General features: G+C 45.6%; 1 protein-coding gene across 1 annotated transcript; it reads left to right on the top strand.

Moving 5' to 3' along the window:
- The first annotated feature begins 246 nt into the window (after nucleotides 1–246).
- LOC122940746 (oocyte zinc finger protein XlCOF7.1-like) lies at nucleotides 247–17,288 on the top strand. Its single transcript, XM_044297474.1, has 6 exons — nucleotides 247–302; nucleotides 3,505–4,000; nucleotides 7,104–7,256; nucleotides 7,367–7,528; nucleotides 10,710–10,779; nucleotides 14,648–17,288. Exons 2-6 carry the CDS (start codon nucleotides 3,533–3,535, stop codon nucleotides 15,838–15,840), a joined length of 2,046 nt encoding a protein of 681 aa, XP_044153409.1. The 5' UTR covers nucleotides 247–302; nucleotides 3,505–3,532; the 3' UTR covers nucleotides 15,841–17,288.
- Nucleotides 17,289–24,941: the final 7,653 nt, after the last annotated feature.

Here is a 24,941-nt window from a genome sequence, read left to right as displayed (position 1 = left end):
CCGGAAGTCACGTGGGGTAAGGGAATGACCCACATGACCTAGGGATGTCACGTGATATCGTGACATCAAGAGATCCTTACGGAGTATAGTATAAGCCTTTACCGAATCCAGTTTAGCCCAAACCTACCGACTCATAGTCAGCCTAAGGACCATCCCACTCCAGTCATAGCAAGAACTCCTCCTCATAGCAGGTCACATGGTGCGCTGACATTATGATCACGTGACTCTGACGTAATCAAGGTCCTACCACAGGTCCTAAAACAGACTAAACGGAAATCGACGGCAGGGTTTCATAGTTACGGGTGAGAGAGCTTACGTGGTCAGCACCTGAGAACTCAGTAATGTCCACCTGCAGGGGGCGGGGCAAGGGCCCCAAGATCCCATCACTGCTGCTATTCATGATAAGGGAGGGGACTATGAGGAGGCCGCAGAGTGCATGGCTAGTTGTCTGGGATGTGATCGTTTCTACAAGTGATACATAAATGTGTACATGAGACTCTGAGGTAAATCCTGGAGGAGGAGGTGATAGAACTGTAATGGAGGTGACATATACAGGTATGGGTGCAGTATGGAGGTGACATATACAGGGATGGGTGCAGTATGGGGGTGACATATACAGGGATGGGTGCAGTATGGGGGTGACATACAGGGATGAGTGCAGTATGGAGGTGACATATACAGGGATGGGTGCAGTATGGAGGTGACATACAGGGATGGGTGCAGTATGGAGGTGACATGTACAGGGATGGGTGCAGTATGGAGGTGACATATACAGGGATGGGTGCAGTATGGAGGTGACATATACAGGGATGGGTGCGTATGGGGGTGACATACAGGGATGGGTGCAGTATGGAGGTGACATACAGGGATGGGTGCAGTATGGAGGTGACATTTACAGGGATGGGTGCAGTATGGAGGTGACATATACAGGGATGGGTGCAGTATGGAGGTGACATGTACAGGGATGGGGGTGACATACAGGGATGAGTGCAGTATGGAGGTGACATATACAGGGATGGGTGCAGTATGGAGGTGACATACAGGGATGGATGCAGTATGGAGCTGACATACAGGGATGGGTGCAGTATGGAGGTGACATATATAGGGATGGATGCAGTATGGAGCTGACATACAGGGATGGGTGCAGTATGGAGGTGACATGTACAGGGATGGGTGCAGTATGGAGGTGACATACAGGGATGGGTGCAGTATGGAGGTGACATACAGGGATGGGTGCAGTATGGGGGTGACATACAGGGATGGGTGCAGTATGGGGGTGACATACAGGGATAGGTGCAGTATAGAGGTGATATATACAGGGATGGGTGCAGTATGGAGGTGACATACAGGAATCGGTGCAGTATGGAGATGACATATACAGGGATGGGTGCAGTATGGAGGTGACATACAGGGATGGGTGGAGTATGGAGCTGACATACAGGGATGGGTGCAGTATGGAGGTGACATATACAGGGATGGGTGCAGTATGGAGGTGACATATACAGGGATGGGTGCTGTATGGAGGTGACGTACAGGGGTGGGTGCAGTATGGAGGTGACATACAGGGACGGGTGCAGTATGGAGGTGACATATACAGGGATGGGTGCAGTATGGGGGTGACATACAGGGATGGGTGCAGTATGGAGGTGACATACAGGGATGGGTGCAGTATGGAGGTGACATATACAGGGATGGGTGCGTATGGGGGTGACATACAGGGATGGGTGCAGTATGGAGGTGACATACAGGGATGGGTGCAGTATGGTGGTGACATGTACAGGGATGGGTGCAGTATGGAGGTGACATATACAGGGATGGGTGCAGTATGGAGGTGACATGTACAGGGATGGGGGTGACATACAGGGATGAGTGCAGTATGGAGGTGACATATACAGGGATGGGTGCAGTATGGAGGTGACATACAGGGATGGATGCAGTATGGAGCTGACATACAGGGATGGGTGCAGTATGGAGGTGACATATATAGGGATGGATGCAGTATGGAGCTGACATACAGGGATGGGTGCAGTATGGAGGTGACATGTACAGGGATGGGTGCAGTATGGAGGTGACATACAGGGATGGGTGCAGTATGGAGGTGACATACAGGGATGGGTGCAGTATGGGGGTGACATACAGGGATGGGTGCAGTATGGGGGTGACATACAGGGATAGGTGCAGTATAGAGGTGATATATACAGGGATGGGTGCAGTATGGAGGTGACATACAGGAATCGGTGCAGTATGGAGATGACATATACAGGGATGGGTGCAGTATGGAGGTGACGTACAGGGATGGGTGCAGTATGGAGCTGACATACAGGGATGGGTGCAGTATGGAGGTGACATATACAGGGATGGGTGCAGTATGGAGGTGACATATACAGGGATGGGTGCTGTATGGAGGTGACGTACAGGGGTGGGTGCAGTATGGAGGTGACATACAGGGACGGGTGCAGTATGGAGGTGACATATACAGGGATGGGTGCAGTATGGGGGTGACATACAGGGATGGGTGCAGTATGGAGGTGACATATATAGGGATGGGTGCAGTATGGAGGTGACATATATAGGGATGGGTGCAGTATGGAGGTGACATATACAGGGATGGATACAGTATGGAGGTGACATACAGGGATGGATACAGTATGGAGGTGACATACAGGGATGGGTGCAGTATGGAGGTGACATATACAGGGATGGGTGCAGTATGGAGGTGACATATACAGGGATGGGTGCAGTATGGAGGTGACATATACAGGGATGGGTGCAGTATGGAGGTGACATACAGGGATGGGTGCAGTATGGAGGTGACATATACAGGGATGGATACAGTATGGAGGTGACATATACAGGGGTGGGTTCAGTATGGAGGTGACATATACAGGGATGGGTGCAGTATGGAGGTGACATATACAGGGATGGGTGCAGTATGGAGGTGACATATACAGGGATGGGTGCAGTATGGAGGTGACATACAGGGATGGGTGCAGTATAGAGGTGACGTACAGGGATGGGTGCAGTATGGAGGTGTCATATATAGGGATGGGTGCAGTATGGAGATGACATGTACAGGGATGGATGCAGTATGGAGGTGACGTACAGGGATGGGTGCAGTATGGAGGTGACGTACAGGGATGGGTGCAGTATGGAGGTGACATATATAGGGATGGGTGCAGGAATGACTAGGAGGTAAATTCTGGAGGAGTAGATCATAGAACTGTATTTTGGGGGTGCAGTATGAAGGTGACCTATACAGGTATGAGGTAAATCCTGGAGGAGGAGATTATATTTTGGGGGTGCAGTATGGAGGTGATATACATGTATTTGGTGAAAGTACAGCTCTTTTAGAATGGAGGTGCATGGGGTGGGCAGATTATCCCTGGAGGTATATACAGCTGTGGATGAAGGAATGACTATGTATCACTTCCTCTTCCAAAACGCACATCATACAGTGATACTGGGGGTAGCTATTAGTCACCCAGTTTTCATTATGTCCTCCAGCTTCCCGTTTTCTCCAGAAGTGAAAAAGATGCCAAGATGCTTTGTTGAACGATGCCACAACTATGGGGGGAAGAGGCTGAACATTATTTTGCACTCTTTTCCCAACAACCTGGACAAGATCAAAACCTGGCTGAGGTGCATAGAGCAGAGCGGACATGTCATCAGGGACATTGAAGAACTGGCTGAGAGAATATTCGAGGGCAAAACCAACAACAGGTTTCGGGTGTGCTCAGAACATTTCACTGAGCAGTCCTACCAGCCTAGTGGATTGAGGAAGACTTTGAGGAAAGATGCTGTCCCCACAATTTTCCGTGATGTCCCACCACAAAAATGTCCATGGCAGAAAGTGAAACCAGCACTTAAGAGCACAAATGTAGACTCTCCAGCTTCAGGCGAACCTAACCGCAGAACACCACACCAGCAACAGCAGCACCATGCTTATCATCCAGTTCCCATAAGCCCTTCTGTCCATCTGGATCCTCATCGACGTGAACAGGTAGGTTGTACCAGTGCATCTATGGTACAAGGTCAAGGAAGTAGGAGCTTCTAGGAACTAATTCTGCTCTCCATCCAAAAACAAGAATGAACCTGGATCACACCTCCTAATGCTATGCATTGATTTATTAACTGCTTCTCAGCATAATTAACATCGCTTCTCAGCACCATAATTAGTATACAGGCCCCTATGTTGCATGCTTACATGAGGCATTAGTACACATTTTGATTAAACAGTGACTCATTCTGCTCTCCAGCTTGGATAACCCATTTGTAAGAATAAAGGCCTACCTCAGTTCATTGCCGCCTTCAGCGGACGTTAGAGAGGCGGCCATATGTTTAGGTTATAGGCCTCATTTCTGATGACAGAATCCCTTTAAAATTTATTACCAGGACAGGTTTACCATTATTCTTACTAGTGTCTACTTGCTGGTAGCCGCCGCGTCCTCCTTTAAAAAACTCCTCCGGCTGGCCCTGTCTGCAATTCAAATCCCGCGCCTGCGCCTTACGTGTCTTCATTCAGCACATGCGCTCTGAGAGGACGCTCGCTTCCTCAGCACTCCCTCAGTGCGCCTGTGCCGATGACGTCACCTCTAAACCCGAAAGAGAAGACGTCATTGGCGCAGGCGTGCTGAGGAAGCGAGCTTCCTCTCAGAGCGCCTGCGCCGAATGAAGACACGTAAGGTGCAAGCGCGGGATTTGAATTGCAGACAGGGCCAGCCGGAGGAGGAGAACGCTCGCTGGCCCTGTCAACCAACTGGAGGAGGGGGCTTTTTAAAAAAAAAAGGAGGATGCCGCGGCTACCAGCAAGTAGACGCCCTACTTGCTGGTAGTGAAGTAATTTGCATATATTAAAGGCTCGATTTTTAAAGGGTTTCTACCACCTCATTTTGACCTAATTAGCTGTCAGACACTAGCGATCTGCTAGTGTCTGATCTACCTAACAATGCTATTTTCAGACCTTTGTGTGGATCCGTTTCACTAAAAAACAAACTTTTATTGATATGCTAATGAGCCTCTAGGTCAGGGCTGGCCAACCTGCGGCTCTCCAGCTGTTGCAAAACTACAACTCCCAGCAGGCCTAGACTGCTTACAGCTATCAGCCTACAGCAGGGCATGGTGGGAATTGTAGTTTTACAACAGCTGGAGAGCCGCAGGTTGGCCAGCCCTGCTATGGGGGCGTCTTTTCAGCACCTAGAGGCTTGGTCTATCACACTGTATGACGCCCCGCTCGTCCGTCAAGCCCGCCCATCTCCTCTAGAATGCCATCCTCCATCTCATTTATCGGCCGAATTCTCGTGGCGCAGGCGCGGTGACTGTCTGAACGCTACCTGCGCCGGCATCTCCACTGCGCCTGCGCCATCTGTTCCTCGGAGCACTCTGACGTAATCGGCGCAGGAGCAGTGGAGATGTCTGTGCAGGGAGCAGTCAGACATTCACTGCGCCTGCGCCGAATACAGACGCGAATTAGTCCGCTGGCTGAGATGGAGGATGGCATTCTAGAGGAGATGGGCGGGCTTGACGGACGAGCGGGGCGTCATACAGTGTGAGTAGACCGAGCCTCTAGGTGCTGAAAAGACGCCCCCATAGCACCTAGAGGCTCATTAGCATATCAATAAAAGTTAGTTTTTTAGTGAAACAGATCCACACAAAGGTCTGAAAATAGCATTGTTAGGTAGATCAGACACTAGCAGATCGCTAGTGTCTGACAGCTAATTAGGTCAAAATCAGGTGGTAGAAAAACTTTAATGAAACGAAGCCACAGAACAAGGTAAGAGCCCTATATAGGGAATAGTCGTACAATAAGGACTTTAATATGCCCAAAAATTAGTTTTGGGGGGTGACAGAAGCCCTTTAAAGGGGGTGTCTGGGCACTAAAACAATATATTGCTTTAGTTTAAAGGGGTTTTCCAAGATTTATTTTTTTTTTTTACTAATGGTCGATCCTCTGGGGAGATCATCAGTATCTGTATCTGGGCCCCCGTTGATCAGCAGTTTAAGAAGTCAGCCGCGCTCATGTGAGTACCACTGCCTTCTCTCAGCTTTTCCTAGGCCAGTGACGTCACACTCATCGGTCACATGACCTAGGAGCAGCTCAGCCCCATAAAAGTGAATGGGACAGAGCGCGATACCAAGCACAGCCGCTATATAGTGTATGGTGCTCTGCTTAGTGAGCTGTGAGAAGGCCGCGGAGCTCACGGGAAGATAGGTTATCGGTAAATAAAAATCTCAGAAAACCCTTTCAAACATCTTCTGGTAGCATACTGAACATATAACTTGAATTTCCGATTCAAACCCCGTTCTTCTGCTATGCCCAAACTTCCCATAGTGCTGTCAGCTCATCCTGGACTGTAAACGCCCACTACACCTCTTCCATCGCAGCAAACCCCACCCACCACGCCTTCCATCCTCAATTGCTTCCACCATGCACCACTCCTCCGACCTTCAGGAAGCAACCACGCATGCATTGGCTGGCTAATTACTCGTCAAGTCAGTTCCCCATTCCACATAACAGTCACATGTCGGACGTCACGACCATTTGGCCAGGGATTGATGGAAATGCAGCATGCAGGGAAGGAGCGATTATGTGACAAGTGCCCCCATCTTTGAAATAAAGAGGTATTAGCGGTTAGCAGTCTGACAGTGGAGTCACAATTATAGGGAGAAGTTAAATCCTAAACAACCCCTTTAAAATTTATGGATTATTTTTACTTGTTGACTACTGCTATACTTTTAACAATTTCCCAATATTTGATATACAAAAGTATAAAAAAAAATAATCTCAACCCTGAAATAAAGTGAATAAAAAGTAATAAAAAATGTTGTTTGTACCCCATAATGGTACCATTAAAAAGCATGTCAGAATATGGTGACACAAAGTACTAAAGCAGAAGAAAAACCTGGTGTCGCTGTAATAGTACTGACCTGCATAATAAAGGTAACGTCAATTTTAGCACACAGTGAACACCATAAAAACACTCTAAAAAATGGTGGAATTGTTTATGGCTGTTAAACTACTTTTATTTTAACTGCATTATGCCATTTGTTTTCCAAATATACTACAACGTATAGTCCCATCAACCCCTCTCATTATTGACTTGTAGGCGAACATGGAGACGACCATTAAATGCCATGAGTATTTCCAGCAAAATCCCAAGCAAACCAAAGAAGGTTACAGTTTGAGCACAAAGACGACAGATGTTACACATACAATCCTGAAGTTCACCCTGGAGATCATCTGCCTACTGACTGGAGAGGTGAGGGCTTTGTTTGGTCATAGATAACCCCCTCAAAATGTCTTTGATTGTATGAGATAGTACATGTTCAGTTTCCTGCATAGTGATATTTAGTTTCTCTCGAATCAAAGGATTATATTGTTGTGAAAAAGACATCTAGTCATGGTGAAGGATGGAGCAGGACCCAGAGCCCCATCCTGGAGCCTCCACCTGACTCATTGATAGATGTGAAAACCAATGAGCAGAAGATCCTAGATCTCACCTACAAGATCATTGAGCTTCTGACTAGAGAGGTGAGTGCTTCTGGGAATGTGGGGACATTACTCATAGTATGACACTTGGGGATAATTTGGTATTAAAGAGGACCTTTCACCAGAATTACACTTCTAAAGTAACTATACAGGCATGTAGAGCGGTGCCCAGGGACCCCCCTGCACTTACTGTTATACCTTGGCGCCGCTCCGTTCTTCCGTTATTGCCTCCGGTATCTTCAGAGTTAGGCTCCACCCAGGGGAATCTGCTGTCGACTCATTCTCCCATGCTGCAGCGCTGGCCAATCACAGCGCTCAGCTCATAGCCTGAGAGAGAAAAAAGCCTCTCAGGCTATGAGCTGAGCGCTGTGATTGGCCAGCGCTGCAGCATGGGAGAAGGAGGGGCGCCGGCAGGTTCCCCTGGGTGGAGCCTAACTGTAAAGATACCAGAGGCAATTACGGGAGAACGGAGCGGCGCCCAGGTATAACAGTAAGTGCAGGGGGGTCCCTGGGCGCCGCTCTACATGCCTGTATAGTTACTTTAGAAGTGTAATTCTGGTGAAAGGTCCTCTTTAAAGTCTTGATGCTCTCCAAAAGAGAAACAATATAAAATATTGTAATTTGATACCTTTCAATGGCTAAGTAAAGTACATGATGTTATTAGGCATGCTTTCGAGACTCTGAGGTTTCTTCTTCAGGCCGTTCAAAGGTAACAGCTTTCTGCACCATACAATGGTTTTTTGACACCGAACACCAAATAAAAAGCACAGCAGCTAATAATCCAAAAAGGTGTTTTTTTCTCCAGCTTTTAAATGATTGCAGGTATGAATATAACAACTTAACCCACACATAGAGCTCTACCTCACGTCTTCAACCCTGACAAACTGCTAAGGACAAATAATACTATCCCTAGCTCTCTGGCTGCTACAGGGCTCATACAGGTCCCTTCTGGATGCCAGTCCTTGCCAGAGCACCTGCTGGTCCACAGTTCACATGCTTTCTGCAGGACATAAACAGTACTTTGCTGCTTTGAACCCACTTGAGTTGACTAGGAAAGGTCTCTATCAGCAGTTTTTCTATCACTTTTTTTGTCACCTCTATTGTATGGCTTCCTCACCTGAATCTAATGATATCTTTCACATAGCAATCTGTTGCTTTATCATATGGAAAATGGACTTATAATCCATATGCAGATGAGCAGTTAGGTGCACTAAGGGAGGGTCCATGCCATTTTGAGCACCATTTCTCCTCCTGCTTCCTCAGCCAGACCCTCCCTTCTTGATTGACAGAGACAGGTTCCTGCTTAGTCATCTCATCTGGCTCTGTCAATCAAGGAGAGGGAGGGACTGCCAGTAGAAGTAGGAGGAGCAAGTGTTCACAGAGTGTCTCTCAGAGCCCACCCTCAGTCCTCTTAATCACTCATTTGCATATGGATTTAAAGTACCTTTTCTCGAGAATGAATCAACAGATCACTAAGTGAAGGTATCATTCCATTCTGCTGAGCTAGCCCTACAAGGCATTGTGCCCGATTTAACAGTGAATTTCCCAGTGACAGATTCCCTTTAACCCCTTTGCTACCAGCCCTGTACATGTACAGCGCTGGAGCGATGGGTATATATGGCCAGCGGCTAATGACTGCAACTGGCAACTGGCAATAATGCTAATCGTAGTCATTAACGTGTTTAGATACCGTGATCAAGTGTGATCACGGCAGCTAGAGGGTGAAAAACCCAGAAGCTCGTACTTCTGGGCTTCTTACCCGAATTCTCTGCGGTCAAAGAGGATGTCGGTAATTGGTTTCAATACGCTGGGTCCCTCTGAATTTGCAATTCTTATTTTGGCAAGCAGGTGGCAGGCCAACATAAGAAATGAGCAATAAACATAATGGTACACAATAAAAAAAAAAAAGTTGAGAGTTTTAAAGCCTCAAACACAAGCTACGAAACCATAAAAAAACCTGTTAAATATATAAGTTTAAATCACCCCCTTTCCGTAAAATAAAAAAATAAATACATAGCAAAAAATATAAACAGCATGGGCATCGCCATGTCCGAAAACGCTGGTACTCTTAAAATATAAAAATATTTTTCCAATACAGCAAATGGCGTAATGGAAAAAAGGGTCAAAATGGCCGATTCGCAATTTTTTTCATCACTTTTCATACCTAAAAAAATATAAAAAAATGTGATCATAAAGTCATATACACTACAAAATAAAAACTACAGATTGTCCCGCAAAAAATGAGCCCCATACAGTTCAGTAGATATAACTATAAAAAAAAGTTATGGGGGTCAGAATATGGTGATGTAAAAAAAAGAAAATTCGTTTTTTTTCAAAGTTTTAATGTATGTTTGCACTATTTAGATATAAAAAAAAATCTATACATATGTGGAACAAAACCCATAAAACCGTGGAGGAATTGTTTTTTTTTTCCAATTCCACACCATTTGTCATTTTTTCCCGCTTCCCACTACATTGTATGTCATAATAAATGGTGCAATTAGAAAGTACAACTTGTCCCGCCAAAAAAATAAGCCCTCATATGGATATGTGAAAGGAAAAATAAAAAAAGTTATTGCTCAAGGAAGATATGGAAGAAAAAGAAAAATGTAAAAACGAAAAAACCTCCATTATCACAGGGTTTTCTGGACTTAGATATTTGATATCAAATCATTAGGGATCTGATACCTGGCACCCCCACTGATCAGCTCATTCGGACAGGTGGTGTAAGCTATACAGTGGAAAAAACTAGAAAAACAAGGTTCTATCTGCTGTGTAGAGGCTGTGTCGGGGTACTGCAGCTGGGAGCTAAACTGCGGTATGCCAGCATCGGTAACTACACAGGGGGCTGAATCTTCTGTTCCTGAAGAGTTTTCGGCTGCTACTTGAATCAGCTAAGAGGAGAGGTTGCAGGGTATTTGAACCCCACCTCCCTGATATTGATGATCTCTTCTGAGGATATGTTATCAATTTTCTACCTCGGAAAACCCCTTTTAGAAGGTGGAAAATAGAGAGACCCATCCATCGGGTAACATCATTACTTTCCGATGAAGCAAATGAAATCTTCCACATGCCAGTTTTACCAGTCGATGCATATCTAGTTACTGTCTGTGAACAGTTTCTTTTCAGCTGCCATTCAGTGGTGTTTTGTTAACTCATATTCCTAATTTCTTCAAGGGTTTCATCAGGATTTCCCAGTTGTGTTCACTGTTTCTCTTTGCAGACATGTGAAGGTTTAGAAGAACATCAGAAAAGAAGCAGGATGGAGAGCCACCAGGCCCTCACATATCTTGGTAAGATACTCTTATAGAAAAGTGTATATTTATACATGTATACATATAATATTTAACCACCTCCGGACCGCCTAACGCACATGTGCGTTCCGGAGGTGGCAGCCCTGCGCACAGTCACGCATATATGCGTCATCTCGCGAGACGCGAGATTTCCTATGAACGCGCGCACACAGGCGCGCGCGCTCACAGGAACGGAAGGTAAGCGAGTGGATCTCCAGCCTGCCAGCGGCGATCGCTCGCTGGCAGGCTGGAGATCCGAATTTTTTAACCCCTAACAGGTATATTAGACGCTGTTTTCATAACAGCGTCTAATATACCTCCTACCTGGTCCTCTGGTGGTCCCTTTTGTTAGGATCGACCACCAGAGGATTCAGGTAGGTCAGTACAGTCGCACCAAACACCACACTACACTACACTACACTACACCCCCCCCCCCCCCCCCCCGTCACTTATTAACCCCTTATAAACCCCTGATCACCCATGATCACCCCATATAAACTCCCTGATCACCCCCCTGTCATTGATCACCCCCCGTCAGGCTCCGTTCAGACGTCCGTATGATTTTTACGGATCCACGGATACATGGATCGGATCCGCAAAACGCATACGGACGTCTAAATGGAGCCTTACAGGGGGGTGATCAATGACAGGCGGGTGATCACCCATATACACTCCCTGATCACCCCCTGTCATTGATCACCCCCCTGTAAGGCTCCATTCAGACGTCCGCATGATTTTTACGGATCCATGGATACATGGATCGGATCCGCAAAACACATGCGGACGTCTGAATGGAGCCTTACAGGGGGTGATCAATGACAGGCGGGTGATCACCCATATACACTCCCTGATCACCCCCCTGTCATTGATCACCCCCCTGTAAGGCTCCATTCAGACGTCCGCATGTGTTTTGTGGATCCGATCCATGTATCCATGGATCCGTAAAAATCATGCGGATGTCTGAATGGAGCCTTACAGGGGGGGGTGATCAGTGACAGGGGGGTGATCACCCTGATCACCCCCTGTCATTGATAACCCCCCTGTAAGGCTCCATTCAGACGTCCGCATGTGTTTTGTGGATCCGATCCATGTATCCATGGATCCGTAAAAAATCATGCGGATGTCTGAATGGAGCCTGACAGGGGGGTGATCACCCTGATCACCCCCTGTCATTGATAACCCCCCTGTAAGGCTCCATTCAGACGTCCGCATGTGTTTTGTGGATCCGATCCATGGATCCGTAAAAAATCATGCGGATGTCTGAATGGAGCCTTACAGGGGGGGTGATCAGTGACAGGGGGGTGATCACCCTGATCACCCCCTGTCATTGATAACCCCCCTGTAAGGCTCCATTCAGACGTCCGCATGTGTTTTGTGGATCCGATCCATGTATCCATGGATCCGTAAAAAATCATGCGGATGTCTGAATGGAGCCTTACAGGGGGGGGTGATCAGTGACAGGGGGGTGATCACCCTGATCACCCCCTGTCATTGATAACCCCCCTGTAAGGCTCCATTCAGAAGTCTGCATGTGTTTTGCGGATCCGATCCATGGATCCGTAAAAATTATACGGACGTCTGAATGGAGCCTTACCAGGGGGGTGATCAATGACAGGGGGGTGATCCGGGAGTCTATATGGGTGATTACCCCCCTGTCATTGATCACCCCCCTGTCATTGATCACCCCCCCTGTCATTGATCACCCCCCCCTGTAAGGCTCCATTCAGACATTTTTTTTTGGCACAAGTTAGCGGAAATTTTTTGTTTGTTTTTGTTTTTGTTTTTTCTTACTAAGTCTCATATTCTACTAACTTGTGTCAAAAAATAAAATCTCCCATGAACTCACCATACCCCTCACGGAATCCAAATGCGTAAACATTTTTAGACATTTATATTCCAGACTTCTTCTCACGCTTTAGGGCCCCTAAAAAGCCAGGGCAGTATAAATACCCCACATGTGACCCCATTTCGGAAAGAAGACACCCCAAGGTATTCGCTGAGGGGCATATTGAGTCCATGAAAGATTGAAATTTTTGTCCTAAGTTAGCGGAAAGTGAGACTTTGTGAGAAAAAAACCAAAAAAATCAATTTCCGCTAACTTATGCAAAAAATAAAAAATTTCTAGGAACTCGCCAGGCCCCTCATTGAATACCTTGGGGTGTCTTCTTTCCAAAGTGGGGTCACATGTGGGGTATTTATACTGCCCTGGCTTTTTAGGTGCCCGAAAGTGTGAGAAGAAGTCTGGGATCCAAATGTCTAAAAATGCCCTCCTAAAAGGAATTTGGGCCGCTTTGCGCATCTAGGCTGCAAAAAAGTGTCACACATCTGGTATCGCCGTACTCAGGAGAAGTTGGGGAATGTGTTTTGGGGTGTCATTTTACATATACCCATGCTGGGTGAGAAAAATATCTTGGTCAAATGCCAACTTTGTATAAAAAAATAGGAAAAGTTGTCTTTTGCCAAGATATTTCTCTCACCCAGCATGGTTATATGTAAAATGGCACCCCAAAACACATTCCCCAACTTCTCCTGAGTACGGCAATACCAGATGTGTGACACTTTTTTGCAGCCAAGGTGGGCAAAGGGGCACATATTCCAAAGTGCACCTTTCGGATTTCACAGGCCATTTTTTACAGATTTTGATTGCAAGGTACTTCTTACACATTTGGGCCCCTAAATTGCCAGGGCAGTATAACTACGCCACAAGTGACCCCATTTTGGAAAGAAGACACCCCAAGGTATTCCGTGAGGGGCACGGCGAGTTCCTAGAATTTTTTATTTTTTGTCACAAGTTAGCGGAAAATGATGATTTTTCTTTTTTTTTCTTTTTTCCTTACAAAGTCTCATATTCCACTAACTTGCGACAAAAAATAAAAGATTCTAGGAACTTGCCATGCCCCTCACGGAATACCTTGGGGTGTCTTCTTTCCAAAATGGGGTCACTTGTGGCGTAGTTATACTGCCCTGGCAATTTAGGGGCCCAAATGTGTGAGAAGAACTTTGCAATCAAAATGTGTAAAAAATGACCGGTGAAATCCAAAAGGTGCACTTTGGAATATGTGCCCCTTTGCCCACCTTGGCAGCAAAAAAGTGTCACACATCTGGTATCGCCGTAATCAGGAGAAGTTGGGGAATGTGTTTTGGGGTGTCATTTTACATATACCCATGCTGGGTGAGAAAAATATCTTGGTCAAATGCCAACTTTGTATAAAAAAATGGGAAAAGTTGTCTTTTGCCAAGATATTTTCCGCTAACTTGTGACAAAAAATAAAAAGTTCTATGAACTCACTATGCCCATCAGCGAATACCTTAGGGTGTCTACTTTCCGAAATGGGGTCATTTGTGGGGGTTTTCTACTGTTTGGGCATTGTAGAACCTCAGGAATCATGACAGGTGCTCAGAAAGTCAGAGCTGTTTCAAAAAGCGGAAATTCACATTTTTGTACCATAGTTTGTAAATGCTATAACTTTTACCCAAACCATTTTTTTTTTTTGCCCAAACATTTTTTTTTTTATCAAAGTCATGTAGAACAATAAATTTGGTGAAAAATTTATATATGGATGTCGTTTTTTTTGCTAAATTTTACAGCTGAAAGTGAAAAATGTCATTTTTTTGCAAAAAAATCGTTACATTTTGATTAATAACAAAAAAAGTAAAAATGTCAGCAGCAATAAAATACCACCAAATGAAAGCTCCATTAGTGAGAAGAAAAGGAGGTAAAATTCATTTGGGTGGTAAGTTGCATGACCGAGCGATAAACGGTGAAAGGAGTGTAGTGCCGAAGTGTAAAAAGTGCTCTGGTCATGAAGGGGGTTTCACCTAGTGGGGCTGAAGTGGTTAAATCAAATCATTGTATTTTTTTTTCCAGATAATATGGTAAATGGCTTAAGTGACCATACGTCTGCCCATGCTATGGAGGAATCATTGTCCAGTGACGAAAAGGAGGAAATTAATACACCCACAGATCACAGACCACAATACCTGTTTAGTAATATTAAGGTTGAAGCAACATATGATATGAGAAGCATCAGAGGTTCCAACACTTATACATCCATAGATGACACCCAACACTATCCATCCCCTTCTATTAAGGAGGAACCAGTCTCCTGCGACGAAGCAAACGTTACAGACCCTGAGATCCATGCACCCACAGATCATGAACAACCACGCGCATCTACCCATATTAAGCAGGAAGCAGTCTCTTGTGAAAGTAGAAACCTCACAGACCACACACAACAATATCCATCTCTTATTAAGGAGGAACTAGCCACATACAGTGGAGGAAACCTCACAGACTTTAATGTTTATACACCAACAGATCACGTAGTGTGTGCTAGTATGGAGGAGACATCCTCGTGTAATGGAGGGAGCATCACAAATCCTATAGATGTACAACAGAATCCATCGAATCATGTTCTAGCTGAATCAGTGTTGTGTGACAAAGGAAGGCCTATAAACACCACCATGAATACAGAAGCACAGTCGTCATCTCATACTGAGCGTGAAAATGAAGATGTGCAAATGAACTATTCATTGTTTGACAAAGGCAATTTAGACACCGATATATATGCTCTTATAAAACACGCACAGGCAAAATATACATTTACTCGTATTGAAGATGGTTCTAGCTCAGAGGGAGAGGAGAACTTGAAAGACGTGGACTCTCATACATCAGCAGATCCAGATAATACTCAACGTCCTCCTAATGGTACAGGAGAAGCTGTCCCACAGACTATTCAGTGTCCTGAATGTTCAGAATGCTTTACTCGCAAATCAGCACTTATTAATCACCGGCGAACTCACAGACAAGAGAAACTGACTTGTTCCAAATGTGGGAAAGTCTTCTCCAAAAGATCCAGCCTTCAAAACCACCTCACCCTACACACTGGAGAGAGGCCCTTTGCCTGTCCCATATGTGGAAAGTGTTTTGCTCGAAAGAGTAACCTCATCTCACATGAGACTATTCACTCTGGAAAGGCATCCTTTATATGCGCAGAGTGTGGGAGGTATTTTGTCTGTAAGGTCCATCTAACTAAACATCAGATTATTCATGAAAAATAATCCTCCTTCAAAGCTTGTGTCTAATAGATATCTTGAGCTCTTCCATGGTAGAAGCCATTTTGGTGGTCATCAATGACCTTAGCAGCATTTACATTAGCCTTATCTACATGTAGAACTTGTATGCAATTTTTTTTCTTTTTTTTTACATAATCTTTTTCATATTATGCGACCAAAATCCTTTCATTTTTACACTAGTTAGACTTTCCGCTATCTCAAGCAGCCTCAACGAGATTGAGAATTTTCTTGCCGCGCAAGTAACTTTTTTTTCATTTACTTTAGGTTATATATATTGTTTTATAATCTATTTTTCAGATTGAAAAGACCCATGTCTTTATTAAAGACCATTAATAATCTCATTTTATTCTCATGTGTTGGTGCTTTTTATGTCTAGCATGAGAACTGAAACAAGGGTGCTGCATCCTTCACACAATGACAGGGCTGTAAGCATGTTACCAGCATGAAGGTTCAGCTCCACCCACACAGATAGACACAGATAGACAAAGGGAAACCACACACAGACTTCTCTGTGTTGTGCCCATGTCACGTTTCGGCTTTACCATATACTGTCTTTCTGCCACCTAACACTGTGTAACTGCTTGAGAAAGCTCTCCGGTGAGGCGAAACATCATGTGGGCATGTGGTGTATGAACCAGCAAAACTGTTTCCCTTTGTGTATCCAGCATGGAGTCTGTACACAGGCACTGGATTGGGAAGCAGTACCATGTGTAGGACTTACTAAATGCATGAGCAAACCCTCAGGAGGAGCAAAATAAAGAGAGCAAGGCCTAAAGTATTCACTGCTCTTCACCCAAATATTTTTTCTCATTCTGTGTGCAATCTCATCTAAGTTGTATAAGATGAGATTGTATAAGTTGTATCAGTACATTTTATTCAATTTTGTGAGTCTCGTGGTATAAAAATTCCAGTGTAGAACATTGGGTCTAGCAGTGTTAACCTTGAAAACACAATCTTGTTGATGTGTTGTGTGTTGGATGTTCACGTCCACCTATATAGATCAGTGTATGAAGCCATAATTCTCTAATACGTCCATTGCTCGTACTATTTATCTGTTTGATCTGTAAATAAAGTGTCTTGTTCTGAGTGGAATGTGCTATTGTCAACGTTTTTTAACCTCTCCTATATCCCAAAGTTATGGCATAAAGGAAAAAAAGGCAAGGACATGGATATGTACCATAAACCACTATGTTCTAACGGAGACCAGGGGAAGAGTAGAAACTAGAAGTTACAGGCGGCACATCGAAGAGGTTAAATAGTCACTGCTGGATGCAACAATCACAAATTGACTCACAATTTGTAACACAGTGAGAACCCACTCATGGCTCCTAATGAACACTGAAGCTTTAAAGAGGACTATGTGGTGTTCTACAAATAGTTTTCTTCATGGTGTGGAAATCTTCTGTATTGGAGCTCCTGTCGCTTTCTCGAAATACTGGAACAATTGTTCTCTGACATCTCTAATGTTTTTTTATTTATTTTTTAATATCTTTTTATTAAAAGTTCAACATAGAGTACATCAAATTGTTCGTACATGTGTGGAATATCATATATGGAAAAGCCACATAGAAAGCCATACAATTGTCGATCGTTTTGACATAGAAACAGCCTACCATGGCAAAAGTTATGAATTTATGCACAAACAGCTTGTATCCATTAGTATTTTTTTTTTTTTTTTTTTTTATGGAACAACTAACAGTCCCTGAATAACGTCCTTTCCCCTCCCAATCCCAACTCAAACATGAACAAAGGAAATTATATATTCGTTTTAACATGTCAATAGAAGGAATGATGTCGTCATTCTAACGTCATTAATCATCACGTCGCCCCCTGGCATCCTCCACTTCCAGTTTACCCAAATTCCCTCCCAGCCGAGCCTCGAGATACCATTTTGTTTGTGTAAATGGAGCCATAACCTCCCTTATCTCCAGTGTAGTCAGAGATTTCTCAATACATTTTTTGACAAACTTGCCTACTGACTTTTCTTTATACCTTTCCATGTCCAGTCGTGAGCAGCATATGCTTCATGATTCCTATTACTTCATCCCATACTGGGACATCCTTTTGAAGCCAATGTCTCAGGATGGCTTTCTTGACCGACATGAGCATTATGTGTATTCCTTTAAAAGATACCCCATTGCTTTCTTCACTCGCCTGATCCACTCGGATAAATTGAAAAATACATTGTTGTGGGTTAAGAACTATATCTATTTGCCAGACTGCTGCTATGTAATCTTTCGCCTGAGATCACAAAGATAAATTAGCTTTTGGGAGTGGGCACTGTCTCAGATAGTGGGGAGGTGCTTTCCGGAATGACAAGTCAAAGGCATAAGTGGCCTTGTGTATAATTCTTAACTGTGTCTCCCTTCACTGTTCGTTATATATCACCTTACTTATCCTCTCAAAGTCACCCCTAATTTTTTTTGTGAAGTTCGGGACTGTAACGGATCTCCTAGCACCCCGACCGGGTACCTTCGTTAATGGATGCTCCCAGTGCCTCCCGGGGACTCCAAGCACTCCGCTCGACACCGATACCACCACAGGAACCAGGAACAGCTCTTACAAGAGCTAGTAGTAATAGCCAGGAGAGTATACACGTATAGCAATCCCCACACACATGAGACGAGGCTCTATGTTGAATGTAAAAACAGCAACTCTTTATTGAGGGATACCCGCCCGTATTTATGCAGGTCCCCATCTGGTTGACACGCCCCTAGGGGACCAGAAGGAAGACTGCGACACAGGACAGATACAACACATCCCCACAATGCATCATGGTTTCCTCCTCTCTGTCCTGGAGACAACCGAGGAGCAATCCAATTATCTCTCAGGACAAAGGGAAATCGCCAATACACATGTGGAGATGACAGGACAGACATCACCATTTAAACACACAATGGGACAATAGAACAATGGGACAATAGAAACACACCCAGCATATTCCTCCCCTCTGTCTATCCACTCAACTATCTCCCAAGCTGACAAGTTACACTTATTATAAATTGTTACAACCTTGTGAGTTTACATTGTCCATACATATAACTTACATCAATTTAACCAGTATAACTTGGGGACAAACCTATCCAAAATTCACTTGAATAGGTTCAGGGGTTTAAAAGTTAGCAAAAGTATCTCAAAGGGCCGTAATCCTGGGGCAGGAGGCTGGCAAACAGCCCCCTCCAAAACACTGTGGCGAGGTTGGTTTCGTCACACATCTCCCCCTCCCAGGGAAGACTAACCAGATACCTGACCTCACGCCGGTCGGTACCTGAGTTAGTCTGGCAGCCCACCCACAACCAAATACTGGACCTGTTGAATTTAGTAGCTTGTCTCTGTCCAGTGAATCCACCAAGGTTATATTGGTAGCTGGTACTCCCGATCTCTGAGTTGCTCCCTGGCTTGGAGTGGAGGTTGCTTTGTGGGCAGGGATCAGCGGGACTCTGCCCTGGTGCCAGCGCTACCACGGAAGAAGCCTGGTTGGAGTCTGGTTGTTGGAGGGGGAGACCGACTGTCTCCCCTTTGGCTAAACAGCCCTGTTGCTGGGGGACAGGACCGACTGTCCCGACCCCCTGTGCTGTAAGTGCAGAGACCACGGTCCCATCTGCACTGTTGTGGGGCTTACTGTCTCCCCCTGGTGCGTTAAGCTGCCGCTGGGGATAGGGGGTAACGAGCTCCTCTCCCATACATACTTCTAGCCGCTAGGGAGGGCGACCGACCGTCTCCGCTCCCAATACAGTGTCCTGCTGCTGGGGAAAGGAGACTGGGCTCTCTGTTCCTTGTAGGACACTCTGCCGCTGGGGGACAGGACTGACTGTCTCTGCCCCCTGTAACTCAGCCTGCCGCTGGGGAATGGAGACTGGGCTCCCAATTCCCTGCAGGAGCAGTGGAGAGACCTTGGTTCCATCTCCACCGGCCACCTGGGATTCTTCCCAGTAAACGTACACAATATCCTCCCAGCTGAAGGGCTCTGGACCTGGGTCTGACACTCTGCTCTCCTGCTGAGCCTTCTCACTGGAGTCGAACAGCTGCTGGTAGCCCTGTTCGAGCTCCATCTCCCGGGTCACCAGGTGGACCAGGTCTTGCTCAATCTCATGAGTGTCGTCCCAGTCATACCTGCTCTCCCTCCATTCCAAGAGATCACGGAACCGGGCTTGTGTAGGGCTCCCAAACTCCAGCTCTGAAAAAGTCTCCCATAACAAGCCAGGACCCTCAAACTCCTCTCCCTCTGGCTTGTCATGCTCAGCTGTCCTGGGTAGGTACTGTGCCCCATACCACCAGAGCGCCTGGTAGGCATCTTCCAGCCACAGCTCCTGCCATGCTAGGAGTTCCAATTCCTTTACCCATTCCTCCCGGGGCTGCTCTCCCAGGAGGGGCATCCGCAGGGCTACTCGCTTCAGCAACTGCTGGTCTTCCGTGGGGAGTCTCTCGTCCCGCATATACTCCACAATACCCAGTACCTGGTACCAGATGCCTTTGCGGACTGCATCTCGGTCATCCATGACACCCTCATCAGGGTCGCTGTACTAGGACATGCGTTGCCCTCAAATTGTAAAATCCATGGAATGGTGTCTCCTGTAGCTGTCCTTCTGGCTGTGGGAACGATCCCGCCGCTTGCCACCAATGTAACGGATCTCCTAGCACCCCGACCGGGTACCTCCATTAATGGATGCTCCCAGTGCCTCCCGGGGACTCCAAGCACTCCGCTCGACACCGATACCACCACAGGAACAGGAACAGCTCTTACAAGAGCTAGTAGTAATAGCCAGGAGAGTGTACATGTTTAGCAATCCCCACACACATGAGACGAGGCTCTATGTTGAATGTAAAAACAGCAACTCTTTATTGAGGGCTACCCGCCCGTATTTATGCAGGTCCCCATCTGGTTGACACGCCCCTAGGGGACCAGAAGGAAGACTGCGACACAGGACAGATACAACACATCCCCACAATGCATCATGGTTTCCTCCTCTCTGTCCTGGAGACAACCGAGGAGCAATTCAATTATCTCTCAGGACAAAGGGAAATCGCCAATACACATGTGGAGACAACAGGACAGACATCACCATTTAAACACACAATGGCACAATGGGACAATAGAAACACACCCAGCATATTCCTCCCCTCTGTCTATCCACTCAACTATCTCCCAAGCTGACAAGTTACACTTATTATAAATTGTTACAACTTTGTGAGTTTACATTGTCCATACATATAACTTACATCAATTTAACCAGTATAACTTGGGGACAAACGTATCCAAAATTCACTTGAATAGGTTTAGGGGTTTAAAAGTTAGCAAAAGTATCTCAAAGGGCCGTAATCCTGGGGCAGGAGGCTGGCAAACAGCCCCCTCCAAAACACAGTGGCGAGGTTGGTTTCGTCACAGGGACCTTTATTTCTTGTTCCCAAGATGAGAAGGCCCTCTCGACCACACCTATGGTTTGTGTACTATGTAATTTACGATATAGTTCTGACAAGGTAAGCAGGGAGTCATTTGCACCCATAAGAGCGTCGAACCATGTCAACCTATCTGTCTCTCCTAACATTTCTGACTGAGCTTTACAATAGGAACGTAGTTGGAGGAATGGCAGAAAATGGGGGGTGGTCAGATTATATTTGGCCTTGCACTCTTCCCAAGTTAGTAGTTTCAGCTTCGTATCTTCCAGGATGTCCCGTAGTTTTTTGATTCCCTTCTGTTTCAAAACCCTATACATATTGTTATCTTTGCCCTGTGGGAAAGCCGGTGATGACCATAATGGCATGTAATGCGATACGTAGATCGGGAGTTTGTATATCTTGCGGACCGCCTTCCATGCCATGATGGTGTCTCTTAACAAAACCGAATGTTTGATGTGAGGCGGGATATCTTTTAACCCTGTATGTAAAATTGCTTTCAAGTCCTATGGCATGGCCAATTCCTGTTCAATGCGATCGGCTGTAAAGTGTGAGGTGCCCATATCCAATCCTTTACATGCCTGATTAGGGCTGCCAGGTTATAATGACGTATATTGGACAATTGTAGATCACCTTCCCACCTCAACATTGTTAACTTTTCAAAGGCTACCCTATATTTATTTATTTTCGCCATTGAAAATTGATAAACGCAGACTGTAGCCTGCTTACAGCTGCATGTTTTAATAATAGCATTATAGTTTGATGGGGATAGAGGAGTCTGGAGAAGCTTGTCATTGTCGGGCTCTCTTGTGCAGGGATAACGGTAGATCTTTCCACTTGTCCTGCTCTCCTATGATTTTATGGATCAAGGGTGGGTAATTTAACGAATACAGGGACGTGGGGGTTCTTCCTATTTCAATTCCCAGAGAGGTGATATAATCCTGTCGGATTTTAACCTGTAAAATTTTATTGAGTTAGTGTTCCGAAGGAGCAGAATTTGACTTTTGCATATGTTCACTTTACAGCCTATTGCATTCCCATAAAACAGGAGGGAGTCTAGGATTCAGTTGTTTTTGGGTATCGGGAAAAGATTAGGTCATCAGCGAAACAAGTTAGTTTTATTTCTTGACTTCCTATTTTAATCCCGTCAAAGAGGGGGGATTGTATTAGAAATTGGGCTAGGGGTTCCAGGGCCAGATTAAATAATAGGGGGGACAGGGGGCACCCTTGCCTCGTGCTTTTCTGCAGTGGTATCCTAGTTGATAAGAAGCTGGGCATAGGGTTTATCATAGAGCGCTCCAAGATAATTCCTAAAGCTTCCTGTGATTCCCATAGTATCTAAGACATCATCTAGCCAGGCCCAATTGACGTTGTCAAAGGCCTTTTCGGTGTCAACCACCAAAAAAGCTGGGTTGTCAGCATTTCAGCCTGCCTTGAGTACATCTAAAGCCGCCAACACTTTCCTGATATTTGAGACTGCCGAACGACCCTTCATGAAACCCACTTGGTGGGATCCTATTAGGTTGGGCATGACCTCCGCCAGTCTATTGGCTAAGATTTTGGATAATAATTTGATATCCTGGTTTATAATGAAAATTGGTCTGTATGACCCTGGTTGGGATAGATCTTTTCCCTACTTTGGGAGTTCTTTTATATAGGCCATTGTCCCTGAGGGTGGTAATCCCTCCCCTCGCAAGATCGAGTTAAACAGGGATGTCACAGTAGGGGTTACTTCTCCTTGCAGCCGCTTGTAGAACTCTGCCGGGAACCCATCTGGGCCCAGCGCTTTGCCATCCAAGAGACTTTTTATGGTGTCCCGCACTTCCTCTTCCCCTAAGTATAGTGATTCCGGAGTGATGGTCGGTAGGTCGATTTTACTTAGGAAGTCTCTAGCCCTCTCTCTTTCATAGGGATCTTGCACATATAAGGACCTAAAATAACTGCCCAGAATTTCTATGATGTCTTTTGGCTGGGAACGAAGTACACCTTTAACATCTCTTAACGGCTGGAGGTGGGTTGTTTTCTTATATGGTCTGGATCTGTGGACGACACTTAAGGGGGGGTCTGTGGACGACACTGAAGGGGGGGATCTATTGGACGACACTTAGGGGGGGGGGTCTCTGGACGACACTTAGGGGGATTTTCGGGTGGGAGGTCCTGGAGGGGTGTTTGGATGGGAGCTCTGGAAGGGGTGGGAGGTCCGATAGGTATGTGGGGGTGGGAGATCCGGGAGGGGGGGCCCATAATTTTTTTTGCTATGGGGCCCAGTCATTTCTAGCTACGCCCCTGTATACCTAGATGATATTTTAATTTATTCGTCTGATCTGAGAACACATGAGGTGCATGTCAGACAAGTACTGCAGGTCCTATGGACGAATAAATTATATGCTAAAATTGAAAAATGTGTCTTCGCCGTTCAGGAGATACAATTCCTAGGTTATTTTTTTATCTGCTTCAGGTTTCCATATGGATCCTAGGAAGGTCCAGGCAATTTTAGATTGGGATCTTCCTGAGAACCTCAAAGCACTGCAACGGTTCTTGGGCTTCGCGAATTTCTATAGGAAATTCATTAAAAATTATTCAGTTATTGTAAAACCCCTTACTGACATGACTAGGAAGGGGACTGATTTTTCTAAATGGTCTGATGCCGCTAAAGTTGCTTTTTCCTCTCTAAAAGAGAAGTTTACCTCGGCACCTGTACTAGTCCAACCTGATGTCTCTCAGCCTTTTGTTGTTGAAGTCGATGCGTCAGAGGTGGGAGTGGGGGCGGTGCTGTCTCAGGGTCCGTCTCCTGGCAAATGGCGTCCTTGTGCTTTCTTTTCTAAAAAACTATCTGCAGCAGAAAAGAACTGCGATATTGGCAATAGGGAACTATTAGCTATTAAACTAGCGTTTGAAGAATGGCGTCACTTTTTAGAGGGGGCAGTCCACCCCGTCACTGTGATTACGGACCACAAAAATCTTCTGTACCTCGAATCAGCTAAGCGTCTCACTCCTAGACAAGCTAGGTGGTCGCTATTTTTTACCAGGTTTAACTTTGTTATTACATATCGTCCTGGGGCAAAAAATACCAAGGCTGATGCACTATCTCGTTGTTTCCCTGGAGGGGGTAATGTGAGTGATCCGGTACCCATTCTTCAAAAAGGAGTGGTTGTTTCTGCGGTACACTCTGCTCTGGAGGGGAAGTTGTTAGAGGCCCAGGGGGACACCCCGGTCTCTTGCCCCTCAGAGAAATTGTTTGTACCATTGAACCTGCGTTTCGAATTATTAAAGGGACATCATAATTCGGCACTTGCTGGGCACCCGGGTAGTAAAGCAACCTTGGAGCTATTGTCTCGTCGTTTTTGGTGGCCAAGGTTGCGTCAGGATGTATTGGATTTTGTGTCTTCTTGTTCTACCTGTGCGCGCGCAAAAGTTTTGCATACACGTCCTGCAGGGTCTCTATTACCACTCGTCATTCCCAATAGACCATGGACACATCTGTCAATGGATTTTATCACTGACTTACCTTTGTCTGCGGGTAAAACTGTTATTTTGGTAGTAGTGGACAGGTTTAGCAAAATGGTACACTTCATTGCGTTACCCACACTACCTAATGCTAAGACTCTTGCTCAGGTATTCATCAGTGAAATCGTGAAGCTTCACAGGGTCCCTTCCGATGTTGTTTCGGATCGGGGTACCCAGTTTATTTC

The sequence above is a fragment of the Bufo gargarizans genome, chromosome 6 (assembly GCF_014858855.1).
Source record: "Bufo gargarizans isolate SCDJY-AF-19 chromosome 6, ASM1485885v1, whole genome shotgun sequence".
NCBI lineage: Eukaryota > Metazoa > Chordata > Amphibia > Anura > Bufonidae > Bufo > Bufo gargarizans.
Note: the sequence above shows the minus strand (reverse complement) of the source record. Positions and strands in the feature narration are given on the sequence as shown.

Excerpts from the sequence above, each read along its gene's own strand:
- LOC122940746 (XM_044297474.1), top strand. The coding sequence starts at position 3,533 with ATGCCAAGATGCTTTGTTGAACGATGCCACAACTATGGGGGGAAGAGG. Across the intron at positions 7,257-7,366 it reads TCTGCCTACTGACTGGAGAG|GATTATATTGTTGTGAAAAA; the intron begins GTGAGGGCTTTG and ends CTCGAATCAAAG. Across the intron at positions 10,780-14,647 it reads CCAGGCCCTCACATATCTTG|ATAATATGGTAAATGGCTTA; the intron begins GTAAGATACTCT and ends TTTTTTTTCCAG.